Genomic DNA, 20,459 nt, shown 5'->3' with positions numbered 1-20,459 from the left:
GACTCAATCAAAGGGCCACACCCAAGGCCCTAGAAGGCCACATGTGGCTTCAAGGCCACACGTTCCCCACCCCTGAAGCAATATTATGGTTTCATGCTGGCAAAACTTATTGCCAGTAAAGTTCATACTTAGTTTTGGAAGCATTTCCAGTGACAACCAGCAATCAAGGTGTTTTAATAGCATAGACTTTAGTTCTCCCCTTTCTTACGTCTACGTATACTTTAATTCCAGAATGTTTCATATAATTTTTAATCATATAATTAATATAATTTATTGTTATAATAAATGATATATTAATTAATATAATCTGGTTCCAGATTTTTTCCTATAATACATTAAGTATTTACACTCATCTTGGGTGTTTTGCTGTAGATCCAGTCTCAGGTTTGTAGTTTTTTGGCTTTGCTGTTTATCTTTGGGAATAGTATTTGATATGTTGGAATTACTAGGGTGGCATCACCATTGATTTGTTGATAAGCAGCATTCTCTGAATAGTAGCATCCATCTGTATCTCATGAGTTAAAGTGTCATCCTTTTCCAGAGGATTTTTCACCAAGGAAAGTAGCATTACCACTGTCCCCCTGGCAAGAACTTTTGTTAGTACAGAGACAAGGAGTTTCTGCCTGTTCTACATTGTGAGTGCGGTGGTGATGAGCAGCAGTCAGCCCTATCATAAAAGTAGTTCCTGCGATTTCTAACCTTTCTCATGGGAGATCAGAAATTTGTACACCCAGCCATGGATGGTCAGCATCCAGCTCTCTAGCAACCGATTTCATATTCTCCATTCTGGGATTAGTTGTAAGGAAAGTCAAAATGATATACCCCTACCATGGTACATTGTTTCTCCTCCATTCCTTTGTTCAGCTGGGTTTTTACCCTTTTCTTTCATTAGAGTTAGGTAACATTCCTTCCAGGGATCCTGAAGCCTTCTAATTACAACAGAGAGGGAATTTCTCCAGAAGAAAAGAAGAGATTTGCCCTCTGAGGTCCTATGGTCTTTTACAACCATATTTTTAAAACCTTGTTGGAGAATGATTTAATAAGCCCACCTTTTGTTTGCAACTGAAAGTAGTTCTTTCTAAAGATGGGATTGGCATGTTTCAGTGAAACTTAGCTCCTGCCCCAGCCTGGGCACCTCACCTGCCCCATACCAAAAGATTTCCTGAGGCATGCTAAAGTTGCTGGGTCAACAAGGTCCCATCTGAGAAGCCAGTGCAATCATCTACCAGTAGACAGTGAAATACTGTGATGGGCCTCTTGTATCATTTATTATTGAATAGATCTGTCTGTGTATGTATCTCTATATCTCTATATAGGTATGTATCTGTTCACACATAAATTTATATGTGTACATACACACATATATGTATATGCATACAGATATATGTTTGTGTGTTCATGTTTTTATATATGTCTGTATTAAGACCCTACTATCTACAAGACATTCTGCTAGGTACTGGCACTATAAAGACAAATGAAAATAGAGCTTACATTTTACTGGGGGGATACAACACCCATACTATTGAGCATATATGAAGTATATACTACATTTTTCAAAGTAATTTTATGAGGGCGAATGCTAGTAACTGGTGGTGTAGAGTGTAAGTTCTTTTGTTCAGTAAGATGCAGCACCTGGTTGTGTTTCGAAGGAAGTTTGGAATTCTGTAGGGTGGAGATGAGAAGGAAGGACTTTTCAGATGTGGAAGACTACCTGTACAAAGAGAATGAAATGTCAGGGGAATAGGCTAGTTTAACCATAATAGAGTGTAGAAATAGGAGAAATATTACATAAGACTAGAAACATAAATGGGTACCAGATTGTGAAGGGCTTCTCATGCCAGCGGGGATAGGGAGCGTGTGAGAGTGGGGGTTGTATTCTGTCCAAAAGGTAATAGAGAGCCATTGAAAGCATTTAAGGGAGTGACCTAGGTATATCTGTGTTTTAGAGATATCAGTTTGGCAGAGCTGTACAAGATAGATTGGAGAAGAGAAAAGCTGGAAGTCAAGCATGAGGGCTATTAGAATAGTCCAGAAGAGAGATGATAAAGACAAGGGTAAAGGTTGTGTGCATGGAGAGAAGCAGGTGGATAAGAGATGTCTTGGAGGTGGGAGGACAAGATTTGTTAGCTATAACATCAAGGACTCTGACATACACAGGAGGGCCTGCTGCACAGGTTCTTAGATCTGCTTTTCTAAAAGGAAAACAACTTTTGAGGGGTCAACAATCTACTTTAATCAAACACATGTATCATTCACTTAGTTCAGGGGAAAAAGGCAGCACTTTGAACTTCAGAGAAAATAACAAATAAAAAGCAACAGACAAGGCTTCCACCTGTCTTGATGATAAGCAATACATACATCACAGATCAACAGACAGCTCCAACTGCCTAACCATCATACACATACATAGTTACCAGAGAGAGAAGTACCAACATCTTGGTTTTCAAAGTCGGGAGCTCCTTAGCGGCTTCCCAGAGTCTCATCCAAAAACTAAGCCCCAAGGTAAAATCTCATCTCAGAGTATTTGTACACTTTTCAGAGCCAGAAGACGTCACAACCCTTGAGAACCAGTGCCTCATTCGAAATTAACAAAAGGTGTGGGCCTTCCTACAAAACAAATCTCCTCTAATCAAATTTCCCTTAATGGACAGGCCCATTAACGGGTAGGGAAGATCTTTGACTCTCATAATTATCGTTATATCGGCTCACTAGGTAAGGGGTGCAAGGGAGAGGGAAGACTCAGAGAGAATTATTAGGTTGTGAGCCTCATTTACTGAGGTGATGGGTGGTGCTCACAAAAGAAATAGCAGTTTGTAGGAAGGATGAATTGGGAGGGTGGGAGTGAGGAAGTAGATTGGGTTCTCTTTTGTTTGAGTTCAGTTTGAGATGTCAAGGGATGTATACAGCAGGTGATTGACAACGTGGGACTAGAGCGCGGGGAGAGATTAGAGCTGGTCATGCAGATTGGGAGCTATCGGCATAGAAGTGACATCTGAGTTTATGAAACTTGGTGAAATCAGTAAGGGAGAGACTATAAAGAAAGAAAAGGACCCAGGAGAGACCTTTGGGAGATAGACACTGATTAGACAGGAGTGGGTTGAGGATTCAGAAAAGGAAACTGAGAAGGAATGGTAAGACACATAGGAAAAATATCAAGGGAGAGTAGTGTTGTGCCCACTAGGGGAGGGGAGGGTGAGTATCCAGGAGCACAGGGGAGGTTCAGTGGTTTTAAAAACTACAAAGAGGTAAAGTGAGGACTAAGAAAAGGCTGTTAGATTTAGCAGTTGAGTGCATTGGTAACTTTGGAGAGAATAGTTTTTAGTGAAGATGTGGGGTCCAAAGTTAGATTAGAAAGAGTTGTGAAGAAAGAGGGACATGGGGAAATGGAGCTAATGAAATATTTAACATGTGAAACGCCTACTTGATGGACTCTTGTATAGAAAGTAATTGGTAAACACTATATGAAGATGAACTTTTAGTGGAAATCAAACATACAATGAACACAGAAAATTCTACCAACTAAAATAAACTGTGACTTAAGAACAAAATGTCTAAGAAGGGTCCTTAGAGAGGAACTAGTCTAATGTCTTCATTTAGAGGAAACTGAGGCCCATTAGGAAATTTCTCTTTTAAAAATATATATAACAATAAACAGTGAAGTCATGAAATGAAAGCAAGACTTAGAATCCAGTCTTGATAGCACTATGACATTGGACAAGTCACTTAACCTCGGTGTGGAGCAAATTAAATGTAAATAACCCTTTGTAGGATTTTGATTGTGTGCAAGAAAAGAGATGAGCATCGATAACTTGAGATGTCACAGGGCCAAATGAAGGATTTTTTTTTTAAGGATAAAAGGGAGATTGGACATTTTTGTAGAGGAATAGGTTCTCTTTCCATCAGACTGGAGCAAGGGATGAGAGAATATGCGAAGATGATGAAAGGGATTGTTGGGGTGTAGAGCAGGATAGAAGTGGAAGGTGGAGTGACCTCTAATGGAGTAGGAAGTGAGACCATCTCATGAGAAGGAAGGAATAAGAGGTGTTATGTGAAACTTGACTAGAAACGAGATTTGGAATGGTTACTTGAGGGGGAATAGTATGACACTTAATCAAGGAAAAATACAAGGGTTAGTGTGCAGAAGTGATGATACACTTGAGATGAGATAAAATTCTTATAGCGAAGCTAGTAGGAATTGTGTGTGACTTTGTCCAGAAACATTTGTTAGTGTGTGAAGAGAGAAGAAGATGAATGGTGGGATGATCCTGAATCATCTTTATGATGAAAGAACAGGTGGAATGAGTATCACAGTTTAAGAAAGTAAGTCTTCATGCCTCCTGCTCAGAGTTTTTATTTTTGTGTCATTCTTAAATTTGATTTTTAGAACAAACTCTTAAGGCAGGTCAGGTGGTATTTGTACCTGTTTTATATATGAAGGAACTGGGGCCCATAGAGCCCCACATGGAGGTTAAGTGACTTGCCCAAGGTCATAGTGCTATCAACAGGCAAAAATCTAAGACTGGATTCGAAATCTTGTTTTCCTATCATTAGTTCCCTGCTTATTGTTATTTTTTTAAAGGAGATACCTCCTAATGCGTCTGTTGCCTCTAAATGAAGGCATTAGACTAGTTCCCCTCTAAGGACCCTTAGACATTTTGTTCCTAAGTCCAGTTTATTTTAGTTGATAGAATTCTCTGTGCTCGTTGTATGTTTGACTTCGACTAAAAGTTCATTTTCATACAGTGTTTACCAATTACTTTCTGTTCAGTAGTCCATGAAGTAGGCGTTTGACAGGTTATATATTCTTTTCACAGTTAAAACAGAACACAGAAAACAGAACACAGAACCCAGGAAAACAGAACCTCAGGAGGAAAGGATTTTCTAATCATCCATACCCAGTAAATATTGGGCTGGACTGGGAGTCCTCTTGACTCCCAAGACTTTTACTCTTCCTGTTTTATACCACACTGCCTTTAGTGTTGAGACAAAAAAAAATCTTCACTATATTTCCTTGCGCATTTGACTTCTTTCAATTTCTTCTAAGTCAGAATTGCCTGTAAGGACACATTCTTGAAATATTTGGCTTTATTTTATTGAACATTAGTTTTGTTGTTGTTTTTTTCTTTAGGTTGCTCACGGAACTTGAATCTCCTTCTTGGTGGCCCTTTAGTACCAAACCCTGGAAAAGCTCTTCTGAAACAAAACCCAAGGAAAGCACCTCAGTATCCACTTCTGAGGCATTTGGAAAATCAGGGGTGATAATAAAAATCCCAGCCATTATTTCACAAAGCACCGAGTTGCATGCTAAACCAGGAAGATTTACTGTCTTGGTTTCTGGGTTGGAAATCAGTGACTCTAATTCTCAGCTTTTGCACAGATTTGAAAGGGAAGATGTAGATGACATTAAAGTTCACACCCCTTATGAAATCAGCATACGCCAGAGATTTATTGGTAAGCCGGACACAGCCTATCGACTATTGTCGGCAAAGATGCCACAGGTTATTCAAGTTTTAGAAATGCAGTTCAGCAAGAAAATCGAGTTTTTAGAAGATGCGATGGTCTTCCAAAGCACAAGAGACTCGCCACCAGCAGACAAGGGCAGTGCCATCTGGCGTGCAGGTGAGTGGCAGGCAGAGAACTACCTTCTGTTGGAAAGTGATGGTTGAAACTATCCTACTTCTTTTGAATGAGTCACCCTTGGAGATGTCCTCACTTGATGGGGGCTTTTTAAAGGGCCTGTGATTGCCTTGGTCTGGTCACTCCTCCCATCCTGGCAGATCTCAACCTTTCCATGCGTTAAGGGTTTCATAAATTGCTGTTGATCTTTTTAAAAGTACCTAAAGACCAGCCTTGCTGGTGAGACTCTGCCCAACTGGGCTTGTCTTTTGAAGGGAAGAAGCAACCACCAGACCCACACACATGCCTTTCTATGTCAACAGCACTTGCTACAGCTAGAGCTTGTACAGTCTTTTAGAACCCAGGTCCTCTTTGTTCTAAGATGTGCTTTTCAGAATACATTTACATGCCATGCCTTCCAAACCCTGGGATCTATGACTTTCACATTTTTTTGTATATAGAGAACAATTTAAGAGTTTTTTTTTTGGTTGTTTTAAAATAAGTTTTTATTGATGGCTTTTGTTTTTTTTTTTACACACTGATTTTCTCCCATGTCTCTACCTCTCCTCTTCCAGAAAGCCATTCCGTATAACAAATGGTATTTTTAAAAACAAAAAAGAGAAAGAAGGAAAAACCAGGTTAGCTTATTGAAGTCTGAAAATACATGCCAGGTACTACACTACGCAATTTAAGTTTGGAAGTACTTGCTTGTGACTTGTGTGACACATAGCTTGTGACTCAGAAGGAAGGTAGTTCATTATATACTCTTATAATTTTTGTTTTTCTTTAAGTTATAATAGGTTTATGTACAGGTTTAATTGATTTTTAGAACAAATTCTGAAGCAGGGCAGGTGGTATTTGTACCTATTTAGGTTTAATTCCACAACCAAAATTTTATTAAAATCTTATCCTGAATTAGCAGAAAAATCTCTTTTTAAAAGTTTTATGTTTGATTTATTGAGATTTCTTCTAGCTTATAAAGTTTTTTGTTATCATGTTACTGCCTATTTCATCTTGCAGTTTACCTAATCTTTCATTTACATGCTCTCCACCATTTGCTGCAAGCACATTTCATAATTTCTTCGTTATCTCTGCTTCCTGTAAGTGTAGCATAGTTTCTCATTTCTCTCTCAACATCAGTTTCTGTTATAAATCATGATCGCGGCTCCCGCCTTTCTCAGGTTTCCTTGAAGCGTAATAGATTTTGGTTCATCTCCTCCTGATGTTTATTGTGTTTATGTCTCTATTTTAAAAAGTGTTTCTTTAAGGCAGCAGATTTGGGCCTTTGTTTATCCATTCCTGTTTTCTTTCTTGTATCCATTCATATCTGGGGTTATCATGGGAAGTTTGTGTTTATTCCATTAAATATACATGTATTTGCGTGTGTATACTTACATGAGGTATGTGTGTTTGTACTTATATAGATATATGCTGATATATGCACACGTATATGTGTAGATATTCCTTCTCTTATTTTTTAAAGCAGCACTTAGTACCTGTGCTTGGCTTTGCTTTCGCTAATATGATCAAGGTCTGTCTTCTCCCCCACTTCGTCTTCTCACTCATTGCCCTGTCCAGGCCTAAATTCTAGAGTTTTACTTTTCTCTTTATTCTTTTCCTCGTCTCTCTCATCCTTCCTTTCTCTACCTCCTCTACCCTCCTCTCCCACCTCAGATAAAAAGTGCCTACTTCTCCTTTTCCTTCTACTCCTCCATTATTTTATTTCAGTGATATTGATTGGTCAGGGTTACACGCACTCCCTCTCCAAGAAGTTTTGTTTTTATTGTACCCCTTTCAGCACACTCTAGGATCTCTTCCCAGCAGTGTTAACTCTTGATAGAGACCAGTGGGTGGTTCCCTGTAACCTGGGATGGAGGGGCAGGCAGAGGAGGATGGGGGCAGTCCTGTCTTTTTGCCATTTTCCCTGTGCTATTTGTCCTTGTCCTTTTTGATGTCATGTCATCCATCCTTTCTTTGAACCTACAACCATCCTCTTCCCTCTCCCTATAGAGATTTATTACTGCGATTCCCAACCCTGTCTGGGAGAAGCTTATCTCCTGAAGGGTCTGTCTCCCAACCCCCTCCCCCAAACACTCCTCCAGTAGAGGTGGTATTAACCCCATCTCACCTCCTGTGTCTCTGAGGTCATTGTATAAAGCTCTCTGCCTTCATCAATGTCTTCATCTCTATTCTACTTTACTTTTCTACATGCTTCTTGCCCTCAGTCCTTTCTCTTCTGTAGACCTAGTGCTTTTGTGCTCTGTCTTTAGCACTTGCAGCTTGTTCTTTGATCTCTTAAATAACCATATTGGACAAGAGTTAAGGCCCTTGATGGGCCTTAGTCCACCTTAGGATGACTTGTTAGTCTTTTGCTGTAGGGAGATTCCAAGAGACCACTGTAGTTGATCCTGGTCTCTACCTTTTTCAGTCTTAGTCTTCTGGACTGTGCCCTCTTACTAACTTCCTTCAATCTGGAGACTGACCTTGAGGAGGCTGGTGGGGAGAAGGTTGAGGCAGAATCTCCCCAGGACACTTTTTAAAAAATATTTTTCCCCTAATTACATGTTAAAAACAATTTTTAACATTCATTTCTTAAACATTTTATGTTCCAACCTAGTACACTAACAGTGAGTTCAACAGTGGCCCACAGTCAATGCTTTTTGTTGTTTTCATTTTCTCTTTCCTGACATTGCTGATTTTGTTGCATTTTGGAGGCGCTTCTCATTTACTGAGGTGTAGAATTGTGTCCTAGATTACTTGGCACAGCACGAGACTCTTAGCTGGACTTTAAATAATTATGCTGGTCCAATAGGTGAAGAGAGGAGAAGGAGGTCGTTCTAGTGACAGAGCAGCACGAGCCCTTGTAGAGAGATGAGCATATGGAGGGTGTGTTCAGGGAGTCAGTGGCAGGGAATGATAAAGCTAGAAAGGTAGATTGGAGTCTGGTTGTGAATGGCTTTGAATTCCTGGCAGTGGTGTGACATGTCTATAGCTCTCTATAAACAAGTTTAGTCTGGTAGCCGTCTCAGTGGTGGATGAGAGCAAGAAAATGTGACTATTACAATGGTTGAAGCATGTGGTAATGAGGACTTGTGTTGGACTGGTGCTGCTAGAGAGAGATAGAGGAGGGATTGCTGTCAGAGGCAGAGGTCACAGGACATGATTGGGAAGAGTCAAAGTTCACACCTAAGCGTTCATATTTGGAGAACCTCTTGCCAAAAATGCCCAAAGGAGCTGGTTGAAGTAAGATGGGAATCTCAATTTTTGAAATTGAGGTGATAGTATTGGACCGGCAGTCTGAGATCTAAATCTGGAGCTTATGAGCCCTGCTGTCCCTGACTCCTTTCCTTAGGAGTACTCCATACATAGCTACCACCTCTTCTACCATTATTTTTCTCTTGAGCAACATAATGAAAGAGCAGGAAGAGAAGTTGGTAATAGAAGTTTCAGGCAGTCAGAGATATCAACATACTTTATTGATGCTCTTCACCTAAATCTGAGGAAAAGCGACCTTTGGATATACACATGATGATACAAAAATAAGTTATCTTTCCCATGGAAAATAATAAACATTTGTTAAGCACCTGCTCTGGGGTGACTGAATGAGGAAGAGAATGATTTAGGTTGCCCAGATTGTGAGGTGGATGATCAGTGTTTAAGTCAGTAGTGACCTGCAAGTCTCTGTTAGGCACCAAGGTTGAAGAGCCGCTGTACACTAGCCTCATCAGCAAGTTACTTACGATTTGATTGGTCAGATAGGATACTTAAGTTTATCTGTAAGCTCATTGAACTGGGTACCCCCTCCAACAATTCCGATAGATTGGAACCTATCCTCATCTGCCCAATCTGTGCTGGCTCCCCCTCTATAAAAAGATAAATAGCAGTAAGGCAGGCTGTACTGATAGCCATTTAAATGAATGATGCATGTGGGAAATGCTCTGGGAAGCAGCTTGGTGGCCCATTGGGTAGGGTACTGGCCTGGAGCCAGGAAGGGCTGAGGTAGTATCCAGCTTCAGATACCTGCCCATTCTGACCCTGGGCAAGTCACTTAACTCCTGTGAAAATCAGATGAGATAACATATGTAAAGAATATTGCAACATGTAAATACTCACTAGCTGTTAAGTCAGTTAGAAAGCATTTATTAAGTACTTGCTATGGGTCAGATGCTATGCTAGGTGCCAGGGGGTACCAAGATCAGAATCAAATAGGCCTTGCCTATTTGAAAAGAAAAAGGTTATCATGGCCTGGAATATAGTGTGCAAAAGCTTCATAGAAGAGATGGGATCTCAGTAGGGAATGGATATTGTAAGTATAGGATCAGCAAGACTCACCTGCTCAGGGCATGACTGGGACCCTTAGGAGGCGAATGGCATATGCCCTTGAGAGACAGTGTCGATACAGAAGAAGGTAGTATGTGACCCAGTTTTTCCTCCATTTGACTTGAGTAAGTAGCACTAGAACATGCTGTTTGGTTTTATTCAAGTTGAGAGGCATTGTGCCATATTGACTCCAGAACCAGGGAGCCTTGGCTCAGGGCCTGTCTCTGACACGTACTCCCTTTGTGACCCACGACAGACTTGCCTAGGATTTGATCTCTCAATGCTATTAGTAGCACAGAAGGAATTTCCTTATCAGGAGTTTCCCGCACCATCAGAATTACAGGTTTAGTTCCTGTCCCTGTTATTTAAGGTACGTAGGCCCAACTGGGGCCCTTTGGAAGCTGACTGAATTTCAGACTGTTTATTTGCTGTCTCCTTAATGTATTTTGTTATTTGTTGTTGTTTAGTCATAACCCCATTGGGGTTTTCTTTGAAGATGATGCAGTGGTTTGCTATTTCCTTTTCCAGCTCATTTTTATAGATGAGGAAGATGAGGCAAAGAGAGTTAAGTGACCTCTCGAGGATTACAGTTTGTGAGTGTTGGAAGCTGGATTTGAGCTCATTTATCATACCTCTAAATTAACTTTAAATCTTTGGCATATCTGTATCTATCTGTATATGTCACTGGAAATGATTTTCCCATGTGACCAACAAATGACCAAGGATAAATTGAACTAGATGAATTCCTACGGTCTGTTTGACCCCAAATCTGAGTTTGTCAACTCCAGTTTATTACGAATATTCTAGGAAGTAACTGAAAATTTAATTTTTATCGTTCTGTTACTTTAGACAGAAATTGTTCACACACTGATTTGTTTGTGTTTTGGAAGAAACTAACTTTAGAACTTCTGACACATGCAGGCAAAGTGGTTTTGCGTTTGTGGAATACTTAATATGATAAAATTATATAAATCCTGCTATCAGACTTCATTTCTCCGTGTTGTATTTTATGATGCAATTAGACGATGTATGTAAGGCCCTTTGCGAAAAAGCTTTAAAGTACTCCATGAATGCTAGCCTTCATCGTCATCATCATCATCGCTGTTGTTCGCCCTTGAGTCATGATGCAGCTCTTCTTCCACTTGTAGTTATACTGTTCCAAGTTGGAAACTAATAAAATGGAGATGGTGGAAATCACGAGTTTTATGACACTTCAGAAACATTCAATCTTCATTAAGTATAAGTTGTGGCCACAGGGTGGCAGTGTGATCCCAGGGAAGGCACATCTACTGCGCGGAAGCAGATGCTGGAAAGTTGCATAGAGTATCCACAGGCTCCATAGGAGTCCTTTCTTTATCCCCAGCCCTCGACACAGTGCCTGGCACGTCGTGTTGGGTACTTAATAAATGTTTATTAACTGACAGACTCCAGCACACTGGGAGGATTCCCTTTGGTGACTCTAAGGAAGTTCATGGACCAGGATCCCATGGGATGGACAGGCATGGAGAGGCAGTCTGCATCATTGGAGGGAATCTGAATCAATGAGATCAGATACACTCAACGTAGCTATCCAAAAGAGATCCTGTTTAAAGTGATTTTTTTCATAAACAGAGTTTATTAAAGAATCTGTTATCTTATAATTCCAGTTTGGAAATAGAAATAGGTAGGGTCTGTCAGTTATTTACTTTGAGAGCAGTTGCATTCCAGTGTTATCTGACAGCCTGCTCCAGGTCACTCTTGAAATACACAACTTTTCACTTGGAAAGTTCTTTCTCATTTCCATTATGAAGCAGAATGTTTATACTCTGCCATGAGTATTAGAAAAATGAACAATTTTTGAAAACTTTTATAAACTGATGAAGAATGAAAGGAGTAAGTAGGACCAGATCAATTCATACAGTAACAGCCATGATCAAGACTGACCATTCATGATGAAACGTGCTCTGACAGATTTAGGCTGACACATGAGATGTATATTTTTCCGTATAGCCATTGATGGAATTTATTTTGCTTGACTGTGCATATTAATTAGAAGAAATTTGTTTTTCTTTTTTAATGGTGTAGGAGTAGAAGGGAGAAGAGTTAGATTTCTGTTCATTTTTTTTTGAGTAGAGAAGTTGGGGGAGTGTTACAGATGGGAAATGCTATGTGCACTTTCAGATGAAGTCACTGTACGACTAGTTTTACTTAGCTGTTTTACTTTGTTACAAGAGACCTCTCATGAAGTGGGAGTAATCTGTAAATATTTGTAATGTAAAAACAAAATATAGCAATAAAACTTAAAAAAAAAAGAAATATAATGAGGAGAGTAGAAAGCCTTAGGAGATAGAAAAATGAAATTATAAATTACTTATTTTTTCCCATAACTTTCTTATGATTTCAAGAAAAAACTGATGGGGTCAGCTTTGTATAAGTAGCACAGTGATTAATTTTAAACTATATTTTCCAGTTATTGCTACCTGTGCAGAACCTACATGCCACACATGTCCCTAACAAGACTGATTTTTTTGGCAGCCTTTCTCATTGTGTATATTTGTATGGTTGTACTTTGTAGAAATACACAAAAAATACATAGGATACGCATAGGGATCTTATTGATGTGATTTCTTCATTGTGTGGAAACTCTTTGCAGTGATGCAGATGATAGCTTTGGTTGTGGCACTTGGTGACCAGCCTTTTCAGGGAGATGTTCCCTGTGAGTGCTTGGGTTTTCCTCCAGGTGTGTGTGTACACTCACCTGTTCAGCTGCAAGTGGAAGGAATAATCAAGTGTAGCTGTGAGAAATGAAGGCTCACACTGTGTTACTGTTACGTTGGGTGGATGCTGTGCCTGATGTTGTAGTGAAATTTCACTTTTTTAGAAAGGCCAGGGAATGGCAGTTCTGTTGATTGATAGTTTTGGTTAAATGAACACGTAACTATACAAATCAGAAGTGGCTTACAAGTTTCTAAACAGTTATTGAGTTGAATTACTGAATCTCCCTACACTGAGTAGAATGTAGTATAGAGAGCGCTTGACATGAGCATCAGCTGTCACTAAGTGCTCTGGATGGAATCAGTGCAGGAGACTGGGCCGTTCAAGTTCACTTAATACTGTGGCGGTCAGGCAAGGAACGTTTTCAAGAGGAGGTGGAATCTGAGTCTGTTTTAGCAGGTGGAGGAAAGGGGAAAAGGCTCTTCAGACAGGTGGATAAGATGAGAGAAAGGGCAGAGATGGGAAAGCTCAGGTGAGCTGGTTATACCAGTAGGCTTCTTTGGCTGCAGGAGAGCTGGTGTGAATGTGAGTGGTGAGGAAATTAGGGTTGGGTGGGATTCTGGAAGTTATTTAAAATGCTGGATTAAAGAGTTCACACATTAAAGTGTAGACAATAAAGAATTTTTATGAGCAGGTTTTGGTCAGGTGGGTGATTCTTTGGGTAGACCCCTGTCCTGACAGTTGTTACCTTCCTATCTGTTAAGTTTTATTGCAACAAATAATAACCATCTATCTTGATTTTTGCGGTTTCCATCTTCTGACTTCATTGTTACAGTTTTAGTAAAGGACCTTGTTTAGTGTGGCAGAGACCGAGTCATTTTCATGGAATAATGCACTGAACAGTTTGCTTGTTGTCAGTGAGGTTCCTCTTCTCAGTTATGCCCAGAGATTTTCAGGGAATTGCAGTTTTCAGGAATTACTCTTAAAGAAGAGGTTGTTTGGGGACATATGTGTGTGTATAGAAAGCAATGCCTGTTGCATCATTCTTTGCTTAAGTTAACCGATGCATATCATTGCTGCCCAATTGGGTTCCTGTTCTTCAGGCTGAAGGCTAGCTTCTGCCTCTAGCCTTATTTACTTTTCAGTTCGGATGGTGTCTTTAACAGCTGTCACCATTATGCTGCATTGCTTCTAACTAATGGAAGGCAGGGGCAGCCTCTTTAAGCAGTTGAACCTTTACTTTGCCCACTTGTGGGATGTTTGGAAGGGTCCTGATAAACATGGATAGTGCTAAGTGTGAGGTGATATGGATTATAAATAAAAAGCAAATATTGACCTTTAATCGAAGCTCTTATCTAGGACAAGAACTCATAGCTATTCTGATAGGAGCCAGCTCTTTAAATAAGGGCCAGGTGGCCTGCTGCTTCTGGCCCAATCTGTGCTGCCACATTGATCAGCACTGTTTGTCATTCTGCTTGCCGTTTTGTTTTTAGGTTAGATTATGGGATTCCCAGGTGCTCTGTAAACCATGGTGGTTAAATAGGCAGTGCTGAGGCAGTGGAAAACACCTAGGTTCTGAAACTGAGCAAATGCTTGACTACGGGAGAGCCCTCTGACTCACCTACCACCTAAGTGAGCCTCATAAATTTTGGCTTGGCTTGGCTTGGACTAATGCTGCAATTTCCTGTATTCTCTGAAATTGTTGCCTTTGGTGGAATAACTTTGAATGATGCTGTAGTTCCTACTAATGTAACTAATGTAAATTTCATCAGGTCTCTGGTTTTCTTACATTTTCTATTTCTAGATTTTTTTTTTTAGATCTTAAGAAATATTCACTGCTAATTTTGAAAAAAACTTTTTCTCCTTTAAAAGAAAAAACCATATAGACAGAGAGCCTGGGTTTGAATCTTGTATCTCCTAGTATCACCTGGGTGATCCTGGGTATATTGCTTAATCTAATTCTGGTCTCAATTTCTTTATCACTAAAATGTGGGAGTTAAATATTTAAGCTCTCTTCCAGCTCTGTATCCTGTGAATTAGGACCTGTTGTTTGGTTCTGACTAGTCTCGCATTCCTACTTGCTCAACATTTCCAGAAGATGTCAGTGTGTGATTGTATTTGAATTTTTCATTCCAGCATCTGGGTTAATAGAGAGTGTGGTGCACCCTGGACCTTCCCTCAGAAGTGGAGAAAGCAGTCAGATCCAGTTACAAGTGAACGAGCAGGTTTCTGAGGAAGAAGCTCAGGAACTGAGACAGGTAATGACAAAGTCCAAAATGGTAGTTGGAATATTGACAACATTTTTCTCATACTTTCAAGTCATTTTTTTCCTTCTTCCTAAATAGCTTCATATGATTTTTTTCCCTTTAAAAGGAACATACTGTGTAAGTTCATTATGATAATTCTCCATGGAGATAAGGTAGAATATGGGTCTTATCAAAATTTCTTTAAAGTGTGCATCATTGTGTTCTTATCCAGGGCCTTTACTCTTAAGGACTTCAGGGACCTAAAAGCCAACAGACATTGACTAAATTCCTATTAAGTACCACTTTTTAATTTTGGAAAATTTTGTATTGACTGTAGAAATTATAAATCTTTGATTAAAAGTATCATCACAGAACTCTCTCTATATAACAAGGTGTGTGCACGTACATGTGTACATACATGTACACGTATACACATCTACTTCTTACATAAGGGCATATAAGTTATTGTACATGCATGGGTGTTCATTTGTTTACATATGTATACACATACACACATATATATATTCGTATTCACATATATACACGTACACATATGCTTGTAGAATTCTTTCCCTAGTTAATGTTGTCACTAGTCTTCAGGTTTTATGGTGCTGTTTTTTTCTTCTTCAGCTTAAGTGTTTGTTTTTAATAATACTGATCATGTTGTGTTTCCTAAGCTCTTTGGGATTTAGATCTATCTTTTTCATTAAAAAAGAAAAGCATTCATCTTTTCAAAGAAATATTTTAAATGTGTCACTGCCCTCTTTCTTTCCTGGTCTTTGTTGTGCCTACTTGGTTTTGGTGATGACAGCACACAAAAATACTGCTCTCTATTCTCCAACTACTCTGTTCCACTAGGGCATTTAATCACTTCCTTTGATATGCTCATTGAGTCCAAAACAAACTTGCTCTAGCTATTGTTTGCTTTGGGGTTTACTGGGAACTTTAGAAGTCCTGTAAATGCAAACTTAATAAATGTTACTCTTGACCATTCTTTAGAGGGCTTATAAAAGCCCTTAGATTACAGGGCGGTAGGATTTGAGTATCTCTTCCTCCCCCTTACCCCCATTTATCTCAGATGAAAACATTTGTAGTCAAGACATCCTGTCCTGTGTCTAGTAGTGGTTACATTTAGGCTGAAGTAGGAGCTAGGGCTTTCTTAATTGAACAGGTAAAGATTACACCTGTATGGTGAGATTTTTAATGTTATCACTCCATAGATTAATAAATACCTACTCCATGAGAGGCACTCTGCTAGGTGGTGGTAGTATAGAGATGAAAAATGATAGTCTTCTTACTCATGCAGTTTATCATTTCAGAGAGTAATAAAACAAGTATACCAACAAATATGACGCACAGTGAAATGTAGTGGACAAAGGAGAAATTTAGAACAGTTGATAAGGGAGAGATTCCTTTTAACTTGGAAACTCAGGAAAGACTTCATAGAGGAGGTGGCATTTGAGTTAGGGTTGTAAGGAATGAGATTTCATCAGGGAGTGATGAGGAAAGGCTTGCCAAGCCTGGGAAGGCAGTTTGCACAGATGTGAAAGTAGAGAAGTGCAAGATGAGATCAGCAAACACTTAAGAGTCCAGGTTGGCTAGCCATTGAGAGCTGCTGGAATTTTGGAGATCTCTAAGAAACAAACCCGAGTAGTTTTCTCAGCCTAGTTCAACTGGGAGGAAAAACACGAATAGTAAAGACAATGTAAAAAAGGGAGAGAGAAGAACCTGAAGAAACCTTCAGTGCTGTCTGTGTGCCAGGCACTATGCTAAGTGTTTTTTCAAATATTTAAGCTCAGTGGAAAATGCTGATAGGAATGCCAAAGTGATGGGGAAGACTTGCGATGAGATGACCCAGCATGAAAAATAGACCTGTTTCCAAAACATCTGAAAGAGTCCCTTTTTTGTGGAAGATGAAAATATGGAACTCAGGTGTATAAGAGCAGAAGGTTTAAATAGGCTGGAGAAAAAGCTATGTCGCCTGAGATGCCAACGTAATAGCTCCATAATCCATCTGCTTGGTAGCTAGTACCTACATAGGAGGTAACCAGCAACATCTCCTGAATAAGTGTCAAAAAATTAAAGCAAAACTGAGAGGAATTTTGGAGAGAAAGACCCACAATGTGGAGTGTACATGAGTCCCAAATCCTGCTTTTCCTGCCCAAAGGTGTGAGGCTTAGGGACCATATAGGAAGGATAATGGTGCTACTGGAGATTGGAGTGGGTGGAGGATTCCTGACTTCCTGTGGGTTTAGGTGTGAGTCCTTCCTCTCTCCTTTACCATATGGTAAAATTTATTTATATAAATAAAACTTTTCTGTTTTGAAGCCTTGTGAACCTGCATGCTTGTAAGGGAAGTTGGTGACTACCCTTGGGAAATGGTGGATAGTCATATTCCCAGGCTGTTCCTGGGCAGGGTCAGTGATACATGTAAGTGAGAGAGGTTTCCCATACTTGTTTCAGGAGAGAGTTTCTGACTCAGGAGTTACTTGCATATTTATATAAAGGTAACCTGGTTGACAGTGACTGCTACTGTGATTCCGAGTAGAGGATGCTTATTGACCTAGCCATGAAGAATTAAGAGAATTTAGTTAAGTGGAGAAGAGAAGAAATAGAAGTAAAGGAACTCCTACTTCATTATTCCTCTATGACTCTTCTTTTTAGAAATGATGACAATCATTTTAAAAATGTGGGATCCTTGATTTCTGTTTAGGGAGAGATGTTTGGTGTAATGGTGGCTTAGACATAGGCATGAAGGGCTCCATTTCTAGGGGCAACAAGCACCAAAGGAAGTCTCCCTGCCCTCAGTGTAGCTTTGGTTGCAGACGATGTTCCACTTAGCACGTTGCAGCTAGAAGTCTTCGTGGTCTTGAATTGCAATTGGGAGTTTAAGTGAAAGGATTTACCATGATTTCACCAGGGGACATTCATGGTAAGTGTAGTATTTTGTGGTTATCTGGGCCAGGTGCCAGGCGCTGTGCTGTATAGGTATGCAGCAGCTTGCTGAGTTCCTGTGGTCTGTGTCTGAGCCTCTGTCTACTGGATAACGATGGCTGTCGTAATGTCACTGGGTGTGGGAAGGGCTAGGACGGTATTAGCTGAAGGGCTGTGGTTAAGGAGGCTAGGAGAGGAATTTTATTCACTAGATTTGGTTTGGCAGAATCACTTTAATAGTTTCTAATGTCTGATACGTTAACATTGTCTGTTAGAACTATGGCCCTTTTTGTTTATTATCTGTTTTGCAATGGTGACCGAAGTTTGAAATGCAAAACTTTGCCTTTTGGGGGCTTCCTCAAAGTGATTTTTTGTTTTATATAAGACTTAAAAAACCCTCAATTTCTTTGTCTCTTCTTATGGTATTTTAATGCTCATCTCCTTTTAACTGGGGTGGAATTAGATGGAAAAATACTGCTGGGATAAGGTAATGGTTTTGTTGAGGATGGACTTGATTGTGTGGGTTAGGAAAACTCCTAGAAATTAGAGATAGCAAAGCCTTTTAGTTTAGCTATTGTCAGTTGGCATTTGTCCAAGCTCTTGGAGAAATCCAGCAAAAGGGCTGCAAGGAATTTAACAACTTTGGCCTTTTCCTAGTAGCTTTTTCACTAGGGTTTTCTTAGACATTTGTGATAGAAAGGGATATGAAATGGCATATTCCTAATGTGTGGGTGGGCCAGTAGGACATTTTGTGGGCTGGTGGTTTTTGCTTTTTAAATCTCTTTGTTTCACTATGTTAGGACGTTTAAAAAAATCTAAAATATGATTGGCCTGTATAGTACCAACACAGCTGGCTGATGTAGTTAGGTTGGTTAAATATGTAGTTATCTCATGGAGAAAAATATCTGAACTTGGATAATATGTACCAAAAAACCATTTGACTCATAAGTGCACATAGACATAAATAGGCATTGTGAATGAGAAAAAACAAAATATGTCCACTTATCTTTAAAGAAATTATAAAACATTGTTCTCTTGCTTAGCAAGACCAAGTGAAACATTTTGAAATATGTTGATTATTGTTTAATGAAATATGTGATTTCTAACAGTTATATTAAATCTTTCAGAAATATAATTGAAGGAAATTAGAAGGGGGGATCTGGCCTAGTTACTTTGCCTTCAGTTAGTAATAACTCCTTTTTCTCTAGCAGTTTAAAGTTCACAGAACACGTAATTCTTGTAAGGTGAGTAGTATAGATATCATTATCCTCATTTTACAGATGGGAAAACTGACTTAAAATGTATTCTTTACCTGCCACCATCACCAGCACTGTTGCCACCTGCATCTGCATCCTGTGCCCCCTCCTCCTCCTCCTCATACTGGCAGTGAGTGTGAGCTTGCCAAAGAAGGGCTTAGAGCCTAATACTTTATTCATTTACAAATGGAGTTGTTTATCCACCTGTCCAGTAACGTCAAGTCTAAAAGGATAATGGCAGTGGAGGTCATTGTCCCAGAACTATTTCTGTCTGAGCCCCATTGAAAAATGTGAGAAGAATGATGTCATGATAATAATGCCTTACATTGATAATACTATTTTACAGTTTATAAAGTATCTTCTCACCATAGTCTTGTAAGGTTTTATAATATTCCTATTTTATAGATGGGAGACTGAGGCCCAAAGAAGGTGACTTGCCAATAGTCTTTCTGTGCCCAGGTCCTGTGTTCTGTTATATCCTCCTGCTTCCCTTAAACCATAATCCATTTTTTCAAAAAATTCATAAAAGAATTTCTGTGATATTTAGGACCTAAAATGTAGTTAACAGTCCTTTATGTTATTGACATATTTGATATGAAGATGACACCAAGCTAGAAGGAATAATTGACATATCAGTTGTTACAATCCAAAAAGATCTGGATAGATTTAAACATTGGTCAAATCTAATATGAAGGAACCTAAAGGGAGCAGATGTAAAGTTGGGTGCTAGTACAAGACGGGGAGGCTTGGCTAGATGGAAATTCATCTGAAAAGAAATATCTGGGAATTAAAATAGATTGTAAGATCAGTAGGTCAGTAGTGTGATTTTGTAATCAAAAAAATAGTAGCTTGCTTTAAGAGAATCATGTCTTGGAATGGGGAAGGCAGTGTAAAAGTTCTGTAGTCCTTTCCTCTGCTTGGATCATATTTATAAGTGTCATGTTCAGTTCTGAGGGCCATATTTTAGCAAAGATGTTGCTGAGCTGCAGGAAGATCATCATGTCGGTGAAGGCCTGGAGGCCATGCTATAGGAATACTGGGTCTTGGAGAAGAAGGGAATCTGGGGAGAAGATCCTAAGTGCCTTCAGGTAGTTGAAGAGTGTTTCTGTGAAAAAAGGGACTGGACTTGTTCTGCTTATGTCCAGAGGGCAAGATTAGGAGCATTGTGGAGGCCTGGCAGAAGGCAGAACTTAACGAATAGAGCCATGCCAGTGAGGACAGAGTGGCCCTAAGAGAGAGGCCACCTCTGCTCTGCCCTGGAGCAAGCAGGGACTGAGTGGCAGCTTGTTATACATGTGGAGTAGATTCTTGTGGGTGTGTGGGGTTAGGGTTAGGCTTAGGGGAGGACTTGGTGGCTTCTGAAGTCCCTTGTCCTTTGAGATCTTCTGGCTCT

The 20,459-nt window shown here is 39.7% G+C and overlaps 1 protein-coding gene and 1 long non-coding RNA gene across 6 annotated transcripts in view; one reads left to right on the top strand and one right to left on the bottom strand.

The window, feature by feature from the left end:
* The window catches only part of SNAP47 (synaptosome associated protein 47), a 110,081-nt gene that overhangs the window by 6,155 nt on the left and 83,467 nt on the right, over positions 1 to 20,459 (top strand). For all 5 annotated transcript variants that reach the window (XM_072653246.1, XM_072653236.1, XM_072653219.1 and 2 more), the window contains exons 3-4: positions 5,129 to 5,619; positions 14,767 to 14,888. In XM_072653246.1, coding sequence (XP_072509347.1) covers positions 5,129 to 5,619; positions 14,767 to 14,888 — 613 coding nt within the window. The remainder of the gene's footprint in view (positions 1 to 5,128; positions 5,620 to 14,766; positions 14,889 to 20,459) is intronic.
* On the bottom strand, positions 1,546 to 10,193 carry LOC140533502 (uncharacterized). The gene is made up of 2 exons (XR_011976943.1): positions 9,949 to 10,193; positions 1,546 to 1,711 (listed from the first exon to the last, which is right to left on the bottom strand). It is a non-coding gene; the product is annotated as an uncharacterized lncRNA (long non-coding RNA).

Source organism: Notamacropus eugenii, chromosome 1 (assembly GCF_028372415.1).
Source record: "Notamacropus eugenii isolate mMacEug1 chromosome 1, mMacEug1.pri_v2, whole genome shotgun sequence".
Lineage (NCBI taxonomy): Eukaryota > Metazoa > Chordata > Mammalia > Diprotodontia > Macropodidae > Notamacropus > Notamacropus eugenii.
This window is presented reverse-complemented; position numbering and strand designations above follow the sequence as displayed.